This window comes from Aricia agestis, chromosome 1, assembly GCF_905147365.1.
Source record: "Aricia agestis chromosome 1, ilAriAges1.1, whole genome shotgun sequence".
Classification (NCBI taxonomy): Eukaryota; Metazoa; Arthropoda; class Insecta; order Lepidoptera; family Lycaenidae; genus Aricia; species Aricia agestis.
In genome coordinates this window covers 4,369,491-4,389,211 of record NC_056406.1, presented here as the reverse complement: position 1 = coordinate 4,389,211, position 19,721 = coordinate 4,369,491, and the positions used below count along the sequence as shown (strand labels likewise).

At 36.4% G+C, this 19,721-nt stretch overlaps 2 protein-coding genes across 3 annotated transcripts in view; one reads left to right on the top strand and one right to left on the bottom strand.

The window, feature by feature from the left end:
* LOC121730117 (MTOR-associated protein MEAK7) overlaps positions 1–19,721 on the top strand; it is a 163,211-nt gene that overhangs the window by 34,723 nt on the left and 108,767 nt on the right. The gene's annotated exons all lie outside the window — the stretch shown is intronic.
* On the bottom strand, positions 10,105–12,791 carry LOC121730189. The gene is made up of 2 exons (XM_042119134.1): positions 12,495–12,791; positions 10,105–10,942 (listed from the first exon to the last, which is right to left on the bottom strand). Exons 1-2 carry the CDS (start codon positions 12,664–12,666, stop codon positions 10,266–10,268), a joined length of 849 nt encoding a protein of 282 aa, XP_041975068.1. The 5' UTR covers positions 12,667–12,791; the 3' UTR covers positions 10,105–10,265.

Here is a 19,721-nt window from a genome sequence, read left to right as displayed (position 1 = left end):
GTTAGGATTAGAACCTCGCATATCTGTAATTATTTCTGCTTGATTTTGGTTTACTACATTTCTAATAACTTTGTCATTTTTCTTGTTAAATCCAAGAGTTGTTAAAAAAAAAGGTTTTACATACATTAATCTTTTGGCCATCATCATTCGACAAAAAGTACGTAACAGTTTTATTTCGGTTAATTGTTTTTGAATTTGGGTTCGTTTTTTTGGTTCGTCTGACTGGTGTACTTTGAGATGTATTATGAGTGATGAAAATATGCTGTTCTCTCCATGTAAAATTACGAAACTGCTTATTTAATAGCTCCCGCTGCTGAGCATTTATAAGTGTAGAACATTTTTTTGTGCATTTCTCTCCATAACCTGGTTTAACAACATATGCTGTATTATTTTTTAAAACTTTTTTAATTTGCCTCCGTTCTTTTAGAGGAACATCGTAGTGTCTACGTTTACGTATAGTTCCCTTCTTGGTAAACTGAGAAGCTGACTCAGTCTCTTCTCGTGCAGGTACAGGTGCTTCTCGCTCTGGGATGCTTATTGTATTAAACGGTTGTGAATTTTCAATTATATCGGAGGATTCTGAATCACAGACTATCAAGCTTTGTCGGTTATGTTGTTGTGAAGGGACATAATCCTTGTCAAATACTGAATCGTCAGAGTCAAAATCACCTGTCGTTGAACTACCACGAGTATTGTTGTTTATCACAGTGCTGTTAAAACAAGGTAAGTACTATTTGTTACACTATTTTCATTTATATTTAAAGTAGAAATTTGAGGATTATCAACTAGAATATCAATGCTATCGCTTAATGCTGCTTCTGTGGTCATGGTGCTGTCCTCATGCCTGTCGTTGTTAATAGTGTGACAAACTGACGTCTCTGTATTTGGGACGCAATTATCACGTGGCGTGCTCTGCATATCGCTAGAAGCTAAAGCTCTGGTTATCAAATCGAAACTTCGACCTGACTTCATGTTATTCTTTTCTGAAACAAAAATATAAGGTGTAAACGATATTATATAAACTTGTGCCCACGTATTATTTATTAGTACGAAAGGTATTTTTGTCATTCCAGGCTATCATAATAATCTAATTTAATAAATTATTTAGGTACATCCGTTACATCTTCTTGAGGACATAATAAATGAAAAAAACATCCATTAATTATTAATTATACGTCTACGAATAATAAAAACTAAGTAAACGTAACTCCCATACTTCAATCGTTTTGAATCATTTGGTTCTCAAGGTTCTTTTCGCACACTAAAATAATATGGCAATAGCTACGAAACACTACATTCAAATTGACAAAATAAAGCCGTTGACAGTAATGGTCACTTCTATAATTACACAAAATTCTTTCATGTATTCGGGCCTCTTTTTGCATAAAGTATGCATGTATTTTTAGTAATTTAGTATTATGAAATAGGATAACATCAAAAAATCACAATATCATGCAAACTCAGAATAACGTTTATTAAATGCTATAAAATTATACTCACCGAAATATCCGTCGTACGAAATGCGCGCGCACCCACCCACACACACTCGCCAGTCGCCACTCAGGCGCAACTGACTCAAAAACGCGGCTCCGATATGAACTACTCCCTCCCCCGCACTCCGCACAGTTTTCACGAAACTTAATAAATAGGGCGTTTCTGTACATTTACTTCTTATTTATTTAGTATGCTTATTACTTTTCTATCTTTTAATAAGGTATAAGGACGCATATGGCAAATGTGCCTCGACTATAATAATCATTCGAAATATAAAGGGCGCTTAAGGTAGATGTAGACGTACTTACTTAGTAAAAGATAAGTTTTCAAAAAGTGTATAAAGGCACAAATGGTTACTTGCGCCTTTTCAATTGCGTGTGAAACTTACAATACAATATACGACTTTTTAATTACCGAACTCCTAGAGGAATCATAACGGAAATAGACATATTTATGTAAATACGACCATTTAATTAAGTTTTGTATAAAAACGTCTTTTCATCTTAAAATAGGTATAAACATGCATACAGAAGCGACCTATTTCGTTATGGTAAAATCGAAATGGCACTAGATAGAAAAAAAGTAAAAATACAGAAAGATGCGCCTTTTCTTCCTGAATCCGGCAATATATATATATATATATATATATTTACTCAATTTTGACAAATTTGTTAGATGCGCCCTTCTTACTATCGGGGGAAGAATATTGGGGCATTCATTAATAAATGTTAACATGCTTCGAATGATATAATATAATTTTTGTTCTTTATATTTATCGTCGCGTTTTTCTTTGTAGCTTCTGTTAATGGTTTCACAATTTTACTAAGGTTGGGGACGAAATTTCTATAATAACCAATTAATCCTAAAAATCCTCTTACTTCTTTTAACGTTTTTGGAATAGGAAATTTCTTTATGGCCTCTAGTTTAGTTTGGTTTGGTTTTAACCCATCTTTATTTAATATGTGTCCTAAAAATTCAATTTCTTCCGCCATAAATACACATTTATTTTTATTTAATTTTAAATTGGCTCTACGCAAGGCTTCGAAAACTTGCTGTAAACGATTAATATGTTCTTGTTTTGTTTTTGCATAGATAATTATGTCATCTAAATAAACTAAACATAAACCACGCGCTATCTCGGTTTTTAGTATGTTATTCATCATACGTTGAAATGTCGCGGGAGCGTTCTTTAAACCGAATGGCATTCTAAGAAATTCATAATGACCGTTAGGGGTACTAAATGCCGTTTTTTCTATACAGTTATCACCCATAAGAATTTGGTGGTATCCAGATGTTAAATCTAACGTACTAAAATATTCATTACCTTCTAATTTTGAAAATAACTCTTCAATATTTGGTAGTGCGAATTTATCAGATTTTGTAATTTCATTTAACCGTCTATAGTCTATAACCATTCTTAATTCCTGACTGATCCATCTTTTTCGGTACTATATGAACTGGAGAAGACCACGGGGACTCCAAGGGTCTAATTATTTTTTCTTTTAATAATTTATCTATTTGTTTATTTACCTCCTCTTGTTGTATTTGGGGTAACCTGAAGGGTCTTTGATAAATGGGCTCATCATTAATTAAATTTATTTTATGTTTAATCGTGGTAGTTGCGCTATTAGTTACGTCTTCCGTAAAAAGGTCCTGATACGTTTCGCAAAGGTCTTTTACATTTAATAAAGCCTCGTCTTCGTTAGTCATGTGATAAATTAATATTTCTTGGTCGGGCAAAATTAATTTTCTTTCTTTTAAATCTATTTTTGCACTAATTTGTTCTATCATATCTGTTCCCATTAATATATCATATTAATGGGAACCCTGAACGAAAAACATCTGAACCCTGTCCAAAATATTTGTTCCAATAAGGTGTTTCTATCAAACCATTGTGGTGTGTTATGCCGTGTGACGTTCGTACTGAGAATTTCTCGGGCCTAAAGTACTCTGGAAAGTATTGAGATGCTTTTTGAGTTATAAACGATCTTTGGCTACCGGTGTCGATTAAAATTTTTAATTTGGGACAATCTATCTCGAAATACGGTAAATACGATTTTACAAAGTTAAATTCTATGATCCTTTTTCTGGGTCTTGAGGATTTTGAAAATTTTGAATGTTTTCCTCTGATTCTAGAAATTGGTCATGACAGTATTCGTCATATTCATGGGAGTATTCAAAATATGGATCCTGATTCGATTCAGTATCCTCTGGATGGTAGAATACTTCCTCAGCTACCATGTTTCTACCTAGGGGAATTTGTCCGGGTCGTATATTCGCGGTACGCATTGACACGTCCTCTGTTGTATTCATATTAGGTCTCTGTACATTTCTAGCCTGGTTATTGTTCCTAAAATATTCATGTTGAGGTTTGGAAAACACATTATTTGGGTTAGCCTGCCACGGGCGTTGATTATTAAATATATTCGATGGTCTTGGTAAATGCTGATTTAACGATCTAGGCGTCGGCGGGTAGGTATGTTTCGAGTGTTGTGGGTAATTAGGTGTGTAAGTTGGTCTAATCGGGTTAATAATCTTTGGGGTCGGTAAAATATTCGAAAACTTCTGTTTGATATTATCAAACCTACCTTCGGCTTCTAATTGTAAAATCTTTGATATTGTTTCATTAAAACCACAGTTTGATACGTAAATTTGATCATGATATGGCAAACTATTTTTTAAGACATTCTGAGCAACATTAATGTATGGTTGCATTATAGCTTCTATAACTACCTTAATATCATAATGGTCTCCTAATTTACTTTTAATGAAAAATAATTTCTGCTTGATTTCGAAAATAAAGTCTTTAAAATTACCTTTTCTTTTTAAATTTCTTAACTCTATTAATAACGTATTAAATTCTCTATTATCACCACATTCATTCTTCAAAGTTTTTTCAATATTATTTCCAAGGAGTGATTAACCATAGATAATATTAGGGATGCTCTACCCTCTATTTTGCACAGGAGCAACATCACGTTCTCCGGTTTATCGCCAACATGGTCAATCCATTTCTTGGCCGTGTTCAAAAATATATACAAAGTGGATGCGTCGCCGTCGTAGGCGGGGACGAAGTTTAACAAAGTTTTTGGATCCATTTTTAGATAACTAAATGGGATCTATAAAAATAATTGGACAAAATCTATTTGTCGAACTTGAAATACTCTACGCTTATAGAAGGAGAGTGGATTCAAACTATACCTCCTAACCTAGTTTAACTTTAACAGTGTTAAAGGATGTTAGTATAAATTTGGAATTAGTAGCAAGGATAATACTTTTACTCACATTGGCAGCAAGCACAGCAACCTCGCAATTTGCATGTTCCTCGTATTTGACAAATTTGTTTGTTTGTGGTACCTCAGCACAAGGTCTTAAAAGACTCCGTATACTTTACGTCGCTGGGCCCCACGTTGGGCGCCAGTCAAAATACTTGAAACTTATAGTTTCTTAAAAAAAACTTTATTTAAATGAATACAAGGAACTACAGCAATTACAAGGTTATATAAAACTAAGGTCTTAACTAAGGTGAAGCTACAGTATGAATCCCCGGTCTGGCGCTTGTTGGTCTTTATATAGCAGGTGGCGCGGTAGTGGTGGTTTCCATGAAGTAGCGTTTCAATGTTTCTTTGTTCTTGTTTCCAACAATAATGTTTACTCCGGCTTATTGTTTATCAGCAGCGCTCGGTTTACCGTCCAAGGTGTCATCATCGACGTTTCCGGATGGTCTTCATATACTTTAGTATTTGAATTAATATTTGCGTTAATCTCCTTTTTAAAACTAACTGTGAGGTTCCGGGTGGCGTTACTTGCATATGAATGTATGTAGGGTACATATGTCGCAGCCGACTGGTTTAAATGGCCGTTCAATCAAACAGCTAGCCCTTTGACTGAACAACGCCATTCAATCACACGTCTAGCTTTTCTATTGAATATTTTAGTCGCTCAAAACGTTCAACACTACAGCTGATTCAAAAGCCGCCGTCTAATTGAAGTAGTTCAGCGCGCACCGCTGCGGCGTTAGGTGCGTTTTATTTACAATATGGCGTCAACTAGCAGGTGTTTGTTGGTGTTTGTGGTTGTTTCTCGGAAAGAAAGTAGTTAATAAAAGTTACAAGTGTTATTAAAGAGACAAAAATTGTCGAGGCACATACGAGTGAATTAAAATTTCAACAAATATTCGAGGAGAAATTACGGGATTATGAAATGGGTGGACGCAGCCACTCCCGAAAGGGGGGTTCGGGGGGCACATCCCCCCGTCAAAACAAAAACAAACACAATCCAGAAAGTCCAAAAGTTGGTTAGGTTAGGTTAGAACTTAGACCACAACACAGAGGGAGCCGAGCGAGCGCAGCGAGCGTGCTGCGGCAGCAGCCGGCGACCGCCTTTAAATAAAAGGGGGGCTCGGGGGGCACAGCCCCCCGCCAAAACAAAAACAGACCAGTTGGCTAAGCGTCGTCTAGCTGTAGTGTTGAACGTTGTAGTCAACAAGTCGGCTGAACGACGTATAGCCGTGTGATTGAATGGCGTCAAAAGGCTAGCTGTTTGATTGAACGGCTATTTAAACCAGCGACATATACACCAAAACAACATTTTTTACAATTTTTGTCTGTATGTCTGTCTGTCTGTCTGTATCTTCCGGCTAATCTCTGAAATGGCTGGAGCGATTTTGACGGGACTTTCTTTGGCACATACCTGATGTAGTAAGGCATAACTTAGGCTACTTTTTAACCGACTTCCGAAAAGGAGGAGGATATATTTCACTTTTTTTATATTGGTTCGCGGACAACTCCGTCGTTTGTAGACCAATTTCCAAAATTCTTTTGTTGTTGTATGAGATGTAGCCCGAATTTGGTAACAATATCACAAAAGTGGTGATCTGATCATGCAATCCATGAGAAATCGACGGGACTCCTTAAAATTTATATGAAAACATATAGTGATTTTACGTTTTTCTGAAGGATTTTAAGCTTAAACTACCAAAAAATAATATGTCAATGTGTCAATAATACTTATCATCATCACATTATTATCAAAAATCTTGCCTTTGATTATATTATTGTCTAATTCGTGTAGGCAAAGAGTTCCAGAGAATATTTACATGACATGCCTTACTGATCTGGGACTCAATATTACTTATGCCCACAAGAGACCTTTCAATATTTTTAGTTTGTAATCCTAATTTCGAACAAAGTTTTTTTGTTATGAAACTGCATGTACTGCTGCTGTCTAGTACTGCACGGACAGTATGACAATTATTTACATCACGAATTTTGACTAAAGCGGTCGACAAAATAACATCACTTTGTTCGGTGTTAATAGAAGATGAATTAATATTTGACGTCAATGTCACAGCCGGGACATCCGTGTCTAGGACATCGCATACAATAGGCTTCGGAATTGCAATAGAACCTGTCTCTTGTTGAGCTTTGTCAATATGCAATCTGTAGTGCTTTTTATGTTGGGTTGCCATCCGTCCGGATTTCCCGGGATTTGTCCTAGTTTGAAGGGCGTCCGGGGTGCAACCGGCAGGTTTTTTCAAAAATGACCGGGTGAAATCCAGACACTTTTGAATAAACGAAAGATAAAAACTCGCTAAGCATACACACGGTTTTTTGCATGGACTTGAGTTAGTCAGATTTTTACAAATTCTTGTTGGAAAAACAAAAATTGGCAAGACGTTATCGTAATTACTGTTTAAGAGGTGTCCGGAGAAATAACCATATTTCGGCCAAATGTCCGGGAATTTTGTTGTGCCTGACCGGCGATGGCAATTTGGGTGATGGCAACCCTATTTTTATGACACATCCTACACCCTAACCTTCTGCACTTTCTAGAAAAATGACCCTTTTCTAAGCAGTTAAAACAAACTTTGAGAGCCGGCGTTGCTTTAAATCGGTCAGTGTTAATTGTTATATTCAATTTTAAACACTGAGGATAATTAAATATAAAATGGCTCTCGCTACACATCGGACACGGCGGGCATGGAGTCGGTGATAGTGGTTTCTGTTTCGGTTCCTGCACGCCACTCTTAGCTTGACAGTACACTGATATTTTTTAGAAACACAACCAATAAGTCAATGATGCCAACCTGTAGATAATTTCAGATCGGTGGGAAACCAATAGAAAATGTAGAAGTGCCTATCGTCGCGCCCTCTGATGCAGATTTCAAAAAGAAAACAACTTATTAACGTTACTTGACAAGTAACTACCTACTCAACACTTTACTTGGAGATGGTGATAGAGGCCCTTAGAGTAATTTAAAGAATGAACTGATCGAACTGACTGATTGATCAGTTGGCACTTGGCAGCACTGATTTGTTTTTTTAACCGGTGCAGTGTTACGAAAGTTCAAGTGTGTAATCTAATCCTAATGATTTAATATTTATACAACTCGGTTTGGGTAGTTTTTGTGAAACAATATTTCTATACTAATTTTGAATAAAATATAATCAGTAAGTTGCCAAGAACTAATAAGTATTTTAGTCCATAATTAAAGAGTGATATTTCAAAATGTGCTATGTCCTCATGATGCAACTTTTGGGTATATATTAAAAACTGAATTGTGTTTATTCTCTTACATGATGCATTGTAATTTTATGTTAGTGCACAAATACATTGTGATAAAAAGTGTTATTTAGATAAAGGAATATAATTTTTTTACATATAAAAGGAAAAAATATGTAATTTTTATTGTCCTTCATTTCCAAAATGCACTAAGTCATTAAACATAATGAACTAAGTCATTACTTGTTTTGTACGTGTACAAGTACGTTTTGAAATAAAATCACAAAGAAAATCGTTTTACTATTGTGAAGTATTCAGATATCTATTTACCTCAATATAGTAGTTTGAGTTCCAACTAAATCAGAAAAAAACAGTAATTTTATTTAGTTAATTATTTTATTGGAAGCAATTCAATTTTATAGATAGGTAATGAAATTAGACAATCAATAACACTATGGAAATGAATAAAAATTAAAGTTACATGGCACATTTAAAAATTTATCTTCTGATATGCAGCTTTCAGCTGGAATACTTTCTATATTATTATAAAATCGATTAGGAACCATGTTTTTCTTGAGAACAGTATTTGTTAAATATTCACAGGTGTAGGTAGTTTTTGTGCCAACATACGGCATACTATATCTTACACGCTTTTCAACAGTTTTCTTCCACTTTTCCTCTTTTTTTCTTCGTTTCCGTCCACTTCCAACTATTTTAACGGCACAATTAAACTCTTCAAATTCACTTTCGTCAATTTTTACGTTAATAATGACAGATTGCGTTCCGAAACGTGCTAAATAAGGAAGTGATTCGTTCCAAAATGAACTAAGTTTCACTAAGCACATTTTGGAATAAATCTGTTATTGACTTAGTGCATACTGATTGTGAATCCGTATTTTAAAAGCAAAAAACTAACGCGACCTAGTACGTTTTGTGAAATTTATTTTGTTCTGTTACGTAACTGCTGTGCCATAGAGTAAAACGAAACATAAAACTGAAAATTTAAAAAAAATGACTTAGTACGTTTTGGAATATCACTCTTCAATTGTTGTCAAGTTGTGTCGGGGGACCGCTAATGATAATTAAGTATGTTTGATTTCACATAACATTATAGGTCAGTTCACAGCGAACTGAATCGAGACAATCAGCGACTATTATGGCGATACAAAATGCAAAACTCGTTGTTGTCGTAGTTTACTTGGCGGTCCCCCAACACACCGTGATACCAATTATGGACTACAATATTACTTTACACTTAGAAATAATTTAAACTTAAAATCAGTAAATATTATTTCATTACGATTTAAAGTTGTTTGGCGGGGTCTTTTTTAATCAATTACTGAGTGAGCTGCATCTCCCTCCCTCATTCTGTGTGTTAAAAAGTATGCACTAAGCATACTGATTGTGAATCCGTCCGTTTTAAAGGCTGCCTACGCACTGGCGACCATAGACGCGGCCAGGCCGGCGCGGCCATGGTCGCCGGTGCGTAGGCAAGCGCGACATGTGGACGGCCGAAAAATTTGCACTCGACTTCCAAGGGTGTGTCAAGATGGACGTGCAGAAGATAATCACGCTAACTGTGCTTGTGTATTTACTACGAAAACGAAAACGGAAGATTTCACGTAAAAGACAGTTTTGGGTGCATCCATTACTTTGCGAGAGAAAGACTAAAGGATTATATTATACTTATTTTTTAGATTTAAAAATGTATGAGAAGAGATTCTTTAATTACATGAGAATGTCAACGAATACTTTTAACCTGTTACTGGATACAATAAAACCAAAAATTACTGGAACTGGTAACAACTATCGGAAATGCATTCCAGCAGAAGAAAAATTAGTAATAACAATAAGGTAAGCTTTTTCTTTTTTAAATACAGAATGTTTAAAAAATACGTGATATATTTTAAAGGGTGTTTCGGAATGGAGTATTGTGTACAGGAAAAATAAAAATAATGTGATAGGGCCTTTTTTTTACTTAAACTGCTAAATGGATTTTTTTGTAAATTTGAATTATACAAGACTCGATTCTGAATCACCCTAAACCACCACTGTTGTGTTTTTCACAACAACCTGTATAATTAATTGACTAAGGTTTTGCCACTTTAAAAAATTTATGAACTATTGTTCAGTAGTATTCTACTTTACGACTTTGAAAAGGAGAGGAAAAGGGCTTGCTTATAACATGTTTTTAAATATTAAAAAACTGAAGTAGATAATCAAATTATTTGTATTTTCATAACTTAAAAAATGGCAATTGTGAACAATTAATCATTCAAATTGGGAAATAGGTCTATCATTTCTGAATTTTGAGAAATATCAGAATAATGAGTATGAGTATCGCTGTAATTTGAATCATCTGATATCCTGTTGGTAGTAGAATAACTTGAATAACTCGGTCGATGCGGGTCATATTCTTGGTCGTTAAGAGTATTGAAATTACTTGAATAGTTTATGCGCGCTGTTGTAGGTGTACAGTTCGGTTGGTATTTTTCTATAATTTCCATGATTTCCATTTTCGCTTTGGTCTTCATTGCAGCAGGGATTGTTTGAAATCTTTCGAGGAGGGATAAAAGAAACAGTCTGTCACAATTTGAATCATTCTGTGTAGTCGCTATGGTCTTATGCAGAACTGAAATTAGAGGGTCTGTATCGGATTCTTCGTTTGGTATTTTTTTCTTCCTTTTTGTTCTAAGCGACTTTGATGCAGACTGTTGAGTCTCAAGATCAGAAGATCTTGCACTTTCATTTTCTTGACTTGCCTCTTCGAGACTATTTTCTGTTGCGTTTGTGTCCAGCACTGATTTCAAAAACAGTAATTGGTTGAAATAGGTGTATTGTGATTTACGTTTTGCAGCAGAACCACTTTTGACATCTTTAAGACGGCGCAGCTCTCTTGTGAAACAGTCTCTAAGGTTTTTCCATCTTTTTTGGAGAGTAATGCCTGTAAATCAATAAATAAATGTAGTACATATTACAAAACTAATATTATGTTTATTAATGTGAATTTTATTTTCAGGTATTTGGCTACTGGGTGTTCTTTATCTCATATAAGTCATGAATACCGTATAGTGCTTCCTACAGTATCGGAAATAGTATTTGATGTTTGTGAAGCAATATGGGAGATATTAAAACCAATTGTGATGCCACAATTGACCAGAGATAAGTGGATTCAAACGGCTGAAGGTTTTCAAAAATACGCCCAATTTCCTAATTGCATCGGAGCCATCGACGGCAAGCACATTAGAGTTATCAAACCACAACATTCGGGATCTCTTTATTACAATTACAAGAATTATTTTTCAATCGTGTTACTTGCAATATGTGATGTAAATTATAAATTTCTTTACGTAGATATTGGAGCATACGGCAAATGCAGTGATTCGTCAATTTACAAAGACTCTATTTTATCATAGGCTTTTAAATAATGATCTCGATATTCCGAGCAATAACCCCATCAAAGAAAATGGCCAATCAATGCCGTTCGTTTTAGTGGGTGATGAGGCGTTTTCACTATCGGAACATATGATGCGACCGTATGCTGGGAGAAACTTGAATAATGTAAAGACTAATTTTAATTATCGACTATCCCGTGCCCGCCGCTATATTGAATGTACATTTGGAATATTAGCCAATAAATGGCAGATTCTTCACCGACCCCTAAACGTCAAGAAAGAATTTGCAGTTGTGATTATAAAAGCTCTATGTGTGCTTCATAATTTTGTGCGAGAAAGAGACGGATATGATTTCAAGGACACGTTAACTGTACCAGAGGCTTTATTAGAAATACCTGCATGTTTACCTAATAGAGCAAATAGAACATCAACCGAATATCGAGATATATTCGCAAACTACTTCAGTACCGATGGTCGCTTGCCCTGGCACAATTTGTAAATATATGGGTGCGTATCTTTTTTTTTTTTTTACGCCAAGAAATGCATTTACGCATTCCGCGGGGTATGAGGGAGATCCTGACGCGGATATGTGGGACTCACTTGAAAGCCCTACCCACTAAAACTTGGCGGTGCGCCCTCTCTCCGACGACGGAGCCACGGGTACGACACCGCGACCGCAACTCCACCGGTCGTCTGCCTGGTGATATGGGTGCGTACCTACGACGGCTGCTCAGTTTGAGCGTTGAGGCACTTGCTCGCCGCGAGCCGCCATTGCGCGCCGTAAACAAAATGGCGTCGAACGCACATGCGGTATGAGTAATCTTTTTAAAAAGTTATTCCAATCATTACGAAAACCTGGGAAATTTTAGCAAATAATTGTCAAAACTCATGTGCAAAGCGAAAAATAGTAGAAATAAAATAGTTATACTTTTGACAATTACCTATTTGCTAAAATTTCTTAGATTTTGAATGAACGGAACAACTTAAAAAAAAATCACTCATGTCACATATACGTGTCGAATGCTACTACAGCACCTGCTGCGTTTATTGTAGTTCATCGCATTATTAATTTACTTAGGCATAATAAAATAAAATACTAACCAAGTTCTGCCTTTTCTTTATCTTCCATGGATTCACCGCCAAATATATCGACCACTTCAAGCCACAACTGCCGCTTAACATCTTTATTGGAGTAATCATTTGATGCTAAATCCCATAAACCTCTTCTATTTTCAACTTCAATTATGAACCTTTCCGTGTCGAAATTGGCCATTGTAAAATAATCACTCTGTAGCTAGCTACACGTCTGGTCGCCGCGGCCGATGCGGTAGCACTGATGAATTTTAATACAGAAGTGATGTTCTCGACGGCCACGATTGGTCGCTGGTCGCGTGGCATCAAATTGGACGCCTCGGCCAACGGTGGCCGCTGGTCGCTGGCCGCTAAGTGCGTAGGGGCTATAGCGATTGCCATATAAAGTCCAGAATTCACTGGCCGCCGCGGCCAGGTCGCGGCGACCATGGTCGCCAGTGCGTAGGAGGCCAAAAGCAAAAAACTAACGCGACCTAGTACGTTTTGTGAAATTTATTTTGTTCTGTTACGTAACTGCTGTGCCATAGAGTAAAACGAAACATAAAACTGAAAATTTAAAAAAAATGACTTAGTACGTTTTGGAATATCACTCTTCAATTGTTGTCAAGTTGTGTCGGGGGACCGCTAATGATATTCTATACTAGTGTTGCAACGGAACTGGCATAACGGAAGCAGAAACGGAAACAGATGTCAAAAGTAAATCTTAACAGAAGCGGAAGCGGAAACGGAAACGGAAGCGTTAACACTATGAAAAAAAATCACAATTTTGCATTTTAATTTTTTTTATTAAATTTGTACTTTAATACTTAGTTTAATATTCAAAATTAAAAAGCGGCAAGTTATATTTTATAAACAGTAACTTGGCCGCTTTTTCGCCTTTAAGCCTATTTCTATGTTCGTCATAAATTAAACCAGCTCCGCTGAATAATTGTTCGCTGGCTACACTGCTGGGAGGAGCTGATAAATATTGGCGTACAATTGGTAAAATGAGGGGGTATTTGTGCGCATTACCACTCCACCAATTAAGGGGATCCTTATGAAGAGGCAGTCTTTTTTCTTTTTTGTATTCCCGAAGGTGTGACTGTATTTTTGAATGTAAATTGTCACCATCGTCATCGGCTGTAGAGTCCTCCTGGTCTTCATTAACACATAACATCGATTCCAGTATTTGCAAAGAAGCTGAAGATTTGGAAGTAGAAGGCTGCACTTCAATGTCTTCAATTGCAATTTGAGTTCGGCTTCTTTTGGGGGAAGGTACGCAGTCATCATCTTGGTTGGAATTTGATTGTCTGGTTCTAATAGTGTTCATGTTAATGTTAATCATCATATTAAGTAATTTGGATTCAACCTGCTCTGCAATGACGCTGGTGAAAAAATGCGATTTGTATCGCGGATCCAAATACGTCGCAATAGTGTACTTGTCGTCTTCGACCAGGTTTCCAAATCTTACACTTGAATTAATTTCATCGCGTAATTTTGTTATAAAATTTATGAAATGTTCTGATGTATTAGGTTTCGACTCTTCTTGTTGTAACGTGGTCTTAAGAACTTGAATTAAAGGTATGACTGATGAAATACTGATTTGAGAACTACTTAGATTTCTTGTTATTTCTTCAAATGGCTGCATCAATTGCACAAATTTTTGAATATTCATCCAGTCTTCGGGGGATATCATCGCGATTGGATTTGCACTTAAGTACAAGACAAGCGAATCTTTGAGTTTTGAAAACCTTTCCATCATGTAAAATGTGCTGTTCCATCTGAAATTAAATCAAATCAAATCAATTTTATTTGCTAGAAATATGGTCAGTAAATAGATGGTCACAGAAAGTCACAGAAAATAAAATGTTACACATTTCACCTAGTGATGGCTTGCAAAAATTTATACAAAATTATAAAAAAATTATTATAATTAATAATTTATAAAAAATGTGTACAAAATTATTAGTTCTTTTCAAAATAGAAATATAAATTCAATTACCGACCTAATCTTAAAAATAAATTTATTTATAGGTACAGAAAACAGCAAGTCAAGCTTTACCAGTATAAGCTGAGCTTGGCCATGTAGTTTTTGTGAAGGGGCGCTGCGTGTGCGAGACCCGCTTACGGTGGGAATGTAAAGCTTGACATGCTATCTTCTGTACAGTAAAAAAACTTATATTTACCTTGTCGGACAATCCTGAATGACAGAAAGAGGAGACTGATTAAGGCGTTCCTTTTGAATTTTTGTGAGCTCTGCCTGTGCGACCAAGGAATGATTGAAATGGGTGGCAATTTTTTTCAATGTAGCAGTAAGTTGTAGGAGCCACTCTTGAGATTCAACACCTGCTCGTATGCACAGCTGAATCTGGTGTATTGCGCAACTGACATCCTCAAAGCCTGACAACTGCATTGCTCTCACCATGTTGGATCCACGATCACGAACCATGCAGTGAACTTTTTGGCGATCAATGCCCCATTCTTCAAGAATCGTTTGAAACTTTGTTGATATTACGGTGCCCGTATGACGTTCATCCATGACTTCACATTTCAAAATTATAGTCTTTTTGCGAAAATCCTTTGAGATGCCATGTGCAGTTAAACTGAGCAATGAAACAGCAGAATGAAGTTCCGACCATATGTCGCTTGTAAAAGATAACTTGTCAAATTCTTCAAGTAAATCTTTGGTTTTCTTCGCTAACTTATTGTACAAATTGTCGCATACATAGGAAGAAAAAAAATCACGGCCTCTTAACTTGTACTTTGGAAGAGCAGCTTGCATTACTCTACGAAATCCTATACCTTCGACAAAATGAAAGGGTAAGTTCTGGAGGGCAATCATTTCAGCAATACTCAAAGTCACGGGGCGCGGAGATGCGCATAGTGAAATAAAAACAATAACTCAGTAAACGAACTCGTTGTGACATGTTTGTCGTTTGTTTACCGCGCGCGCCCCTCCCCGGAAGGGATTCGGCAATTATCGGCAGCATGCGTGCCTGGACGATCGTGTACATTCGTATTTCGTCCACGCGTGACCCCGCAACCGCCCCCGCGCGCCGTGCCGCCGTCGCGTCTGCTGCACCGCTCGTCATCGCTCTCTCCCCGCTTCCGTTCTGAGATCTGTTATAAAGTTTGCGGAACCAGAAGCGGAAACGGAAGTGAAAAATCATGCGGAACTTCCGCAGTTGCGGAAACGGAAACAGAGTTCTGTTGCAACACTATTCTATACCCCCCGTAAAAACGTATGTGCTCACCTAATAGGATCGGGCTTGTCTGATCTGATAAGTCACTAATGCAAAAAGAATTAAATCTCTGTATTCCATAACTGGGAAGTATAGAACATTATTCCTATCAGCAGAAATGCTTTGAAATGAAGATGTGCGTCGATTAATAATTATTATAGTAATATAATATAGAATAGTAATATATTAGTCATATTTGCCAGATTATTTTCTAGATAATTTCTTTTTCTAATTATGCCGCTACAATTGAAAAAGAAACAATAAATTAGGTAGGGCTAAATAAATATATTCCTGTCTGAACAGCTTGAAATTATTTTTAATATGACCATTCACTGCTTCTACCACCCATCGACATAATGTTACACAGCGACTCTCATTGGCTTGAGCTCTAGTTAATTGGCGTTCGCCTTCTAAAAGTGAATCTGGCATACAGGTTCTGTACCCACATCCTTCTAATACTATCTCTGAAGTCACGATCTAAAATGAACACATCGTCTTCTAAAAAATATGATCTTAGAGCAGAACTTTCTGAAAAGAGGCTAGTCATAATATCAGCATCTGATGTAGTTGCCTTGCATGGATCGAAAATATCAACAATATACCCATCGCAAGCTACTATTAAAAATGGCTTCACTAAATTACGATATTTATGTAGAGAATATGTTTGTTTTTGAAACATATAGTTTGAACTTTTATGTATATAAATGTATGTATACAAATAACAGTGGCATTATTGCCATTCCCATATAAACGTTCAGTGATTGCAACTGAGTCTTAACTCTTGGCGCAACTGCTCTCTTGCTAAATGATTTACTCCTAAATGTAATGGTATAAAATCTTGCACGAGTATTTCGCGCACTTTATGAATAAGCGTCTCCATCGTCCGTCTTGGCATTCCCACTAAAGATGATATTCTAGTATCGGGATCACCGGTTCTCATTTTTAAAAGCAACAAGGCTAAGTCTAATGTTCCTTTCCGCATTTCATTTAAACGTGGAACTTCATTTAATAATGTGCGGAATTTTTCCTTTGTGTACCCGAACCAGTACAAAAACATCCGATCATCTATTTCTAACGGATTTTCAAAGTCAAAGAATGCATTAAATGCATTCACAAATAAGAAAACATGTGTTATTTGTTCGGGAATAATAGTAGATATTGAGTTTTCTGCTTCATAAAGCATATCCCACAAATTGCTATTTAAATGTTTATCACATACCCGCGCTATATTGGGTACATAGAATCTGTAATCTTTTATTAAAGCTGCACGAAACTGATCCGATATACTTCTAAGTGTTCTTTGAAAAATGTTCGGGGAAAATGCACCGTTTATTGCTTTTTGCAGCTCTTTTGTACCCAGGTATCACAATATTTTGGGTGATGATTTCATCTTCCACAGTGTCAGGCCCTTCTTCGTTTGCTTCTAAAGACTCTTCCTGATGTATGATTTCTGGTGCAGGTTGTTGGATCGTCTCACTGTCAACCCGGTTCATTCTCCGTACTTCTCTTTGAGTTCGCAACCAACATGCGTGGCATATCTGAAGCGGTTATCTGACATTTTTTCCAATTTGAGTATCATATTGAAATAAGCATAAGTATATATAATGATGTTGACGGTTTATGAGAATAAAATATGATAAAATAGCCCAAGCACGTAAATGAGTTAGAAGGAAAAGTAAAAGGTTTCCACCAGTATAATGCTGTTTATTTTTCACAATCTCTCCTTTTTACAATTTTTCAATCTCTAATATACTAGGTACTAGGTATCTGTGAATATATCAATTCTTTACCGAAAAATCTAGAATGTCCGTCTTTCTTCCGATTGGTCCAAACTTCAAAAACTACACTACTGCCAACATTTACATTTATTTATCAGTAAAATATGCATAGAACCGGTTTTGCATTTAAGCTCTGGATAGAGGCGGAACTGTACTTAATTTGTGAAATAAAAACAATAACTCAGTAAACGAACTCGTTGTGACATGTTTGTCGTTTGTTTACCGCGCGCGCCCCTCCCCGGAAGGGATTCGGCAATTATCGGCAGCATGCGTGCCTGGACGATCGTGTACATTCGTATTTCGTCCACGCGTGACCCCGCAACCGCCCCCGCGCGCCGTGCCGCCGTCGCGTCTGCTGCACCGCTCGTCATCGCTCTCTCCCCGCTTCCGTTCTGAGATCTGTTATAAAGTTTGCGGAACCAGAAGCGGAAACGGAAGTGAAAAATCATGCGGAACTTCCGCAGTTGCGGAAACGGAAACAGAGTTCTGTTGCAACACTATTCTATACCCCCCGTAAAAACGTATGTGCTCACCTAATAGGATCGGGCTTGTCTGATCTGATAAGTCACTAATGCAAAAAGAATTAAATCTCTGTATTCCATAACTGGGAAGTATAGAACATTATTCCTATCAGCAGAAATGCTTTGAAATGAAGATGTGCGTCGATTAATAATTATTATAGTAATATAATATAGAATAGTAATATATTAGTCATATTTGCCAGATTATTTTCTAGATAATTTCTTTTTCTAATTATGCCGCTACAATTGAAAAAGAAACAATAAATTAGGTAGGGCTAAATAAATATATTCCTGTCTGAACAGCTTGAAATTATTTTTAATATGACCATTCACTGCTTCTACCACCCATCGACATAATGTTACACAGCGACTCTCATTGGCTTGAGCTCTAGTTAATTGGCGTTCGCCTTCTAAAAGTGAATCTGGCATACAGGTTCTGTACCCACATCCTTCTAATACTATCTCTGAAGTCACGATCTAAAATGAACACATCGTCTTCTAAAAAATATGATCTTAGAGCAGAACTTTCTGAAAAGAGGCTAGTCATAATATCAGCATCTGATGTAGTTGCCTTGCATGGATCGAAAATATCAACAATATACCCATCGCAAGCTACTATTAAAAATGGCTTCACTAAATTACGATATTTATGTAGAGAATATGTTTGTTTTTGAAACATATAGTTTGAACTTTTATGTATATAAATGTATGTATACAAATAACAGTGGCATTATTGCCATTCCCATATAAACGTTCAGTGATTGCAACTGAGTCTTAACTCTTGGCGCAACTGCTCTCTTGCTAAATGATTTACTCCTAAATGTAATGGTATAAAATCTTGCACGAGTATTTCGCGCACTTTATGAATAAGCGTCTCCATCGTCCGTCTTGGCATTCCCACTAAAGATGATATTCTAGTATCGGGATCACCGGTTCTCATTTTTAAAAGCAACAAGGCTAAGTCTAATGTTCCTTTCCGCATTTCATTTAAACGTGGAACTTCATTTAATAATGTGCGGAATTTTTCCTTTGTGTACCCGAACCAGTACAAAAACATCCGATCATCTATTTCTAACGGATTTTCAAAGTCAAAGAATGCATTAAATGCATTCACAAATAAGAAAACATGTGTTATTTGTTCGGGAATAATAGTAGATATTGAGTTTTCTGCTTCATAAAGCATATCCCACAAATTGCTATTTAAATGTTTATCACACACCCGCGCTATATTGGGTACATAGAATCTGTAATCTTTTATTAAAGCTGCACGAAACTGATCCGATATACTTCTAAGTGTTCTTTGAAAAATGTTCGGGGAAAATGCACCGTTTATTGCTTTTTGCAGCTCTTTTGTACCCAGGTATCACAATATTTTGGGTGATGATTTCATCTTCCACAGTGTCAGGCCCTTCTTCGTTTGCTTCTAAAGACTCTTCCTGATGTATGATTTCTGGTGCAGGTTGTTGGATCGTCTCACTGTCAACCCGGTTCATTCTCCGTACTTCTCTTTGAGTTCGCAACCAACATGCGTGGCATATCTGAAGCGGTTATCTGACATTTTTTCCAATTTGAGTATCATATTGAAATAAGCATAAGTATATATAATGATGTTGACGGTTTATGAGAATAAAATATGATAAAATAGCCCAAGCACGTAAATGAGTTAGAAGGAAAAGTAAAAGGTTTCCACCAGTATAATGCTGTTTATTTTTCACA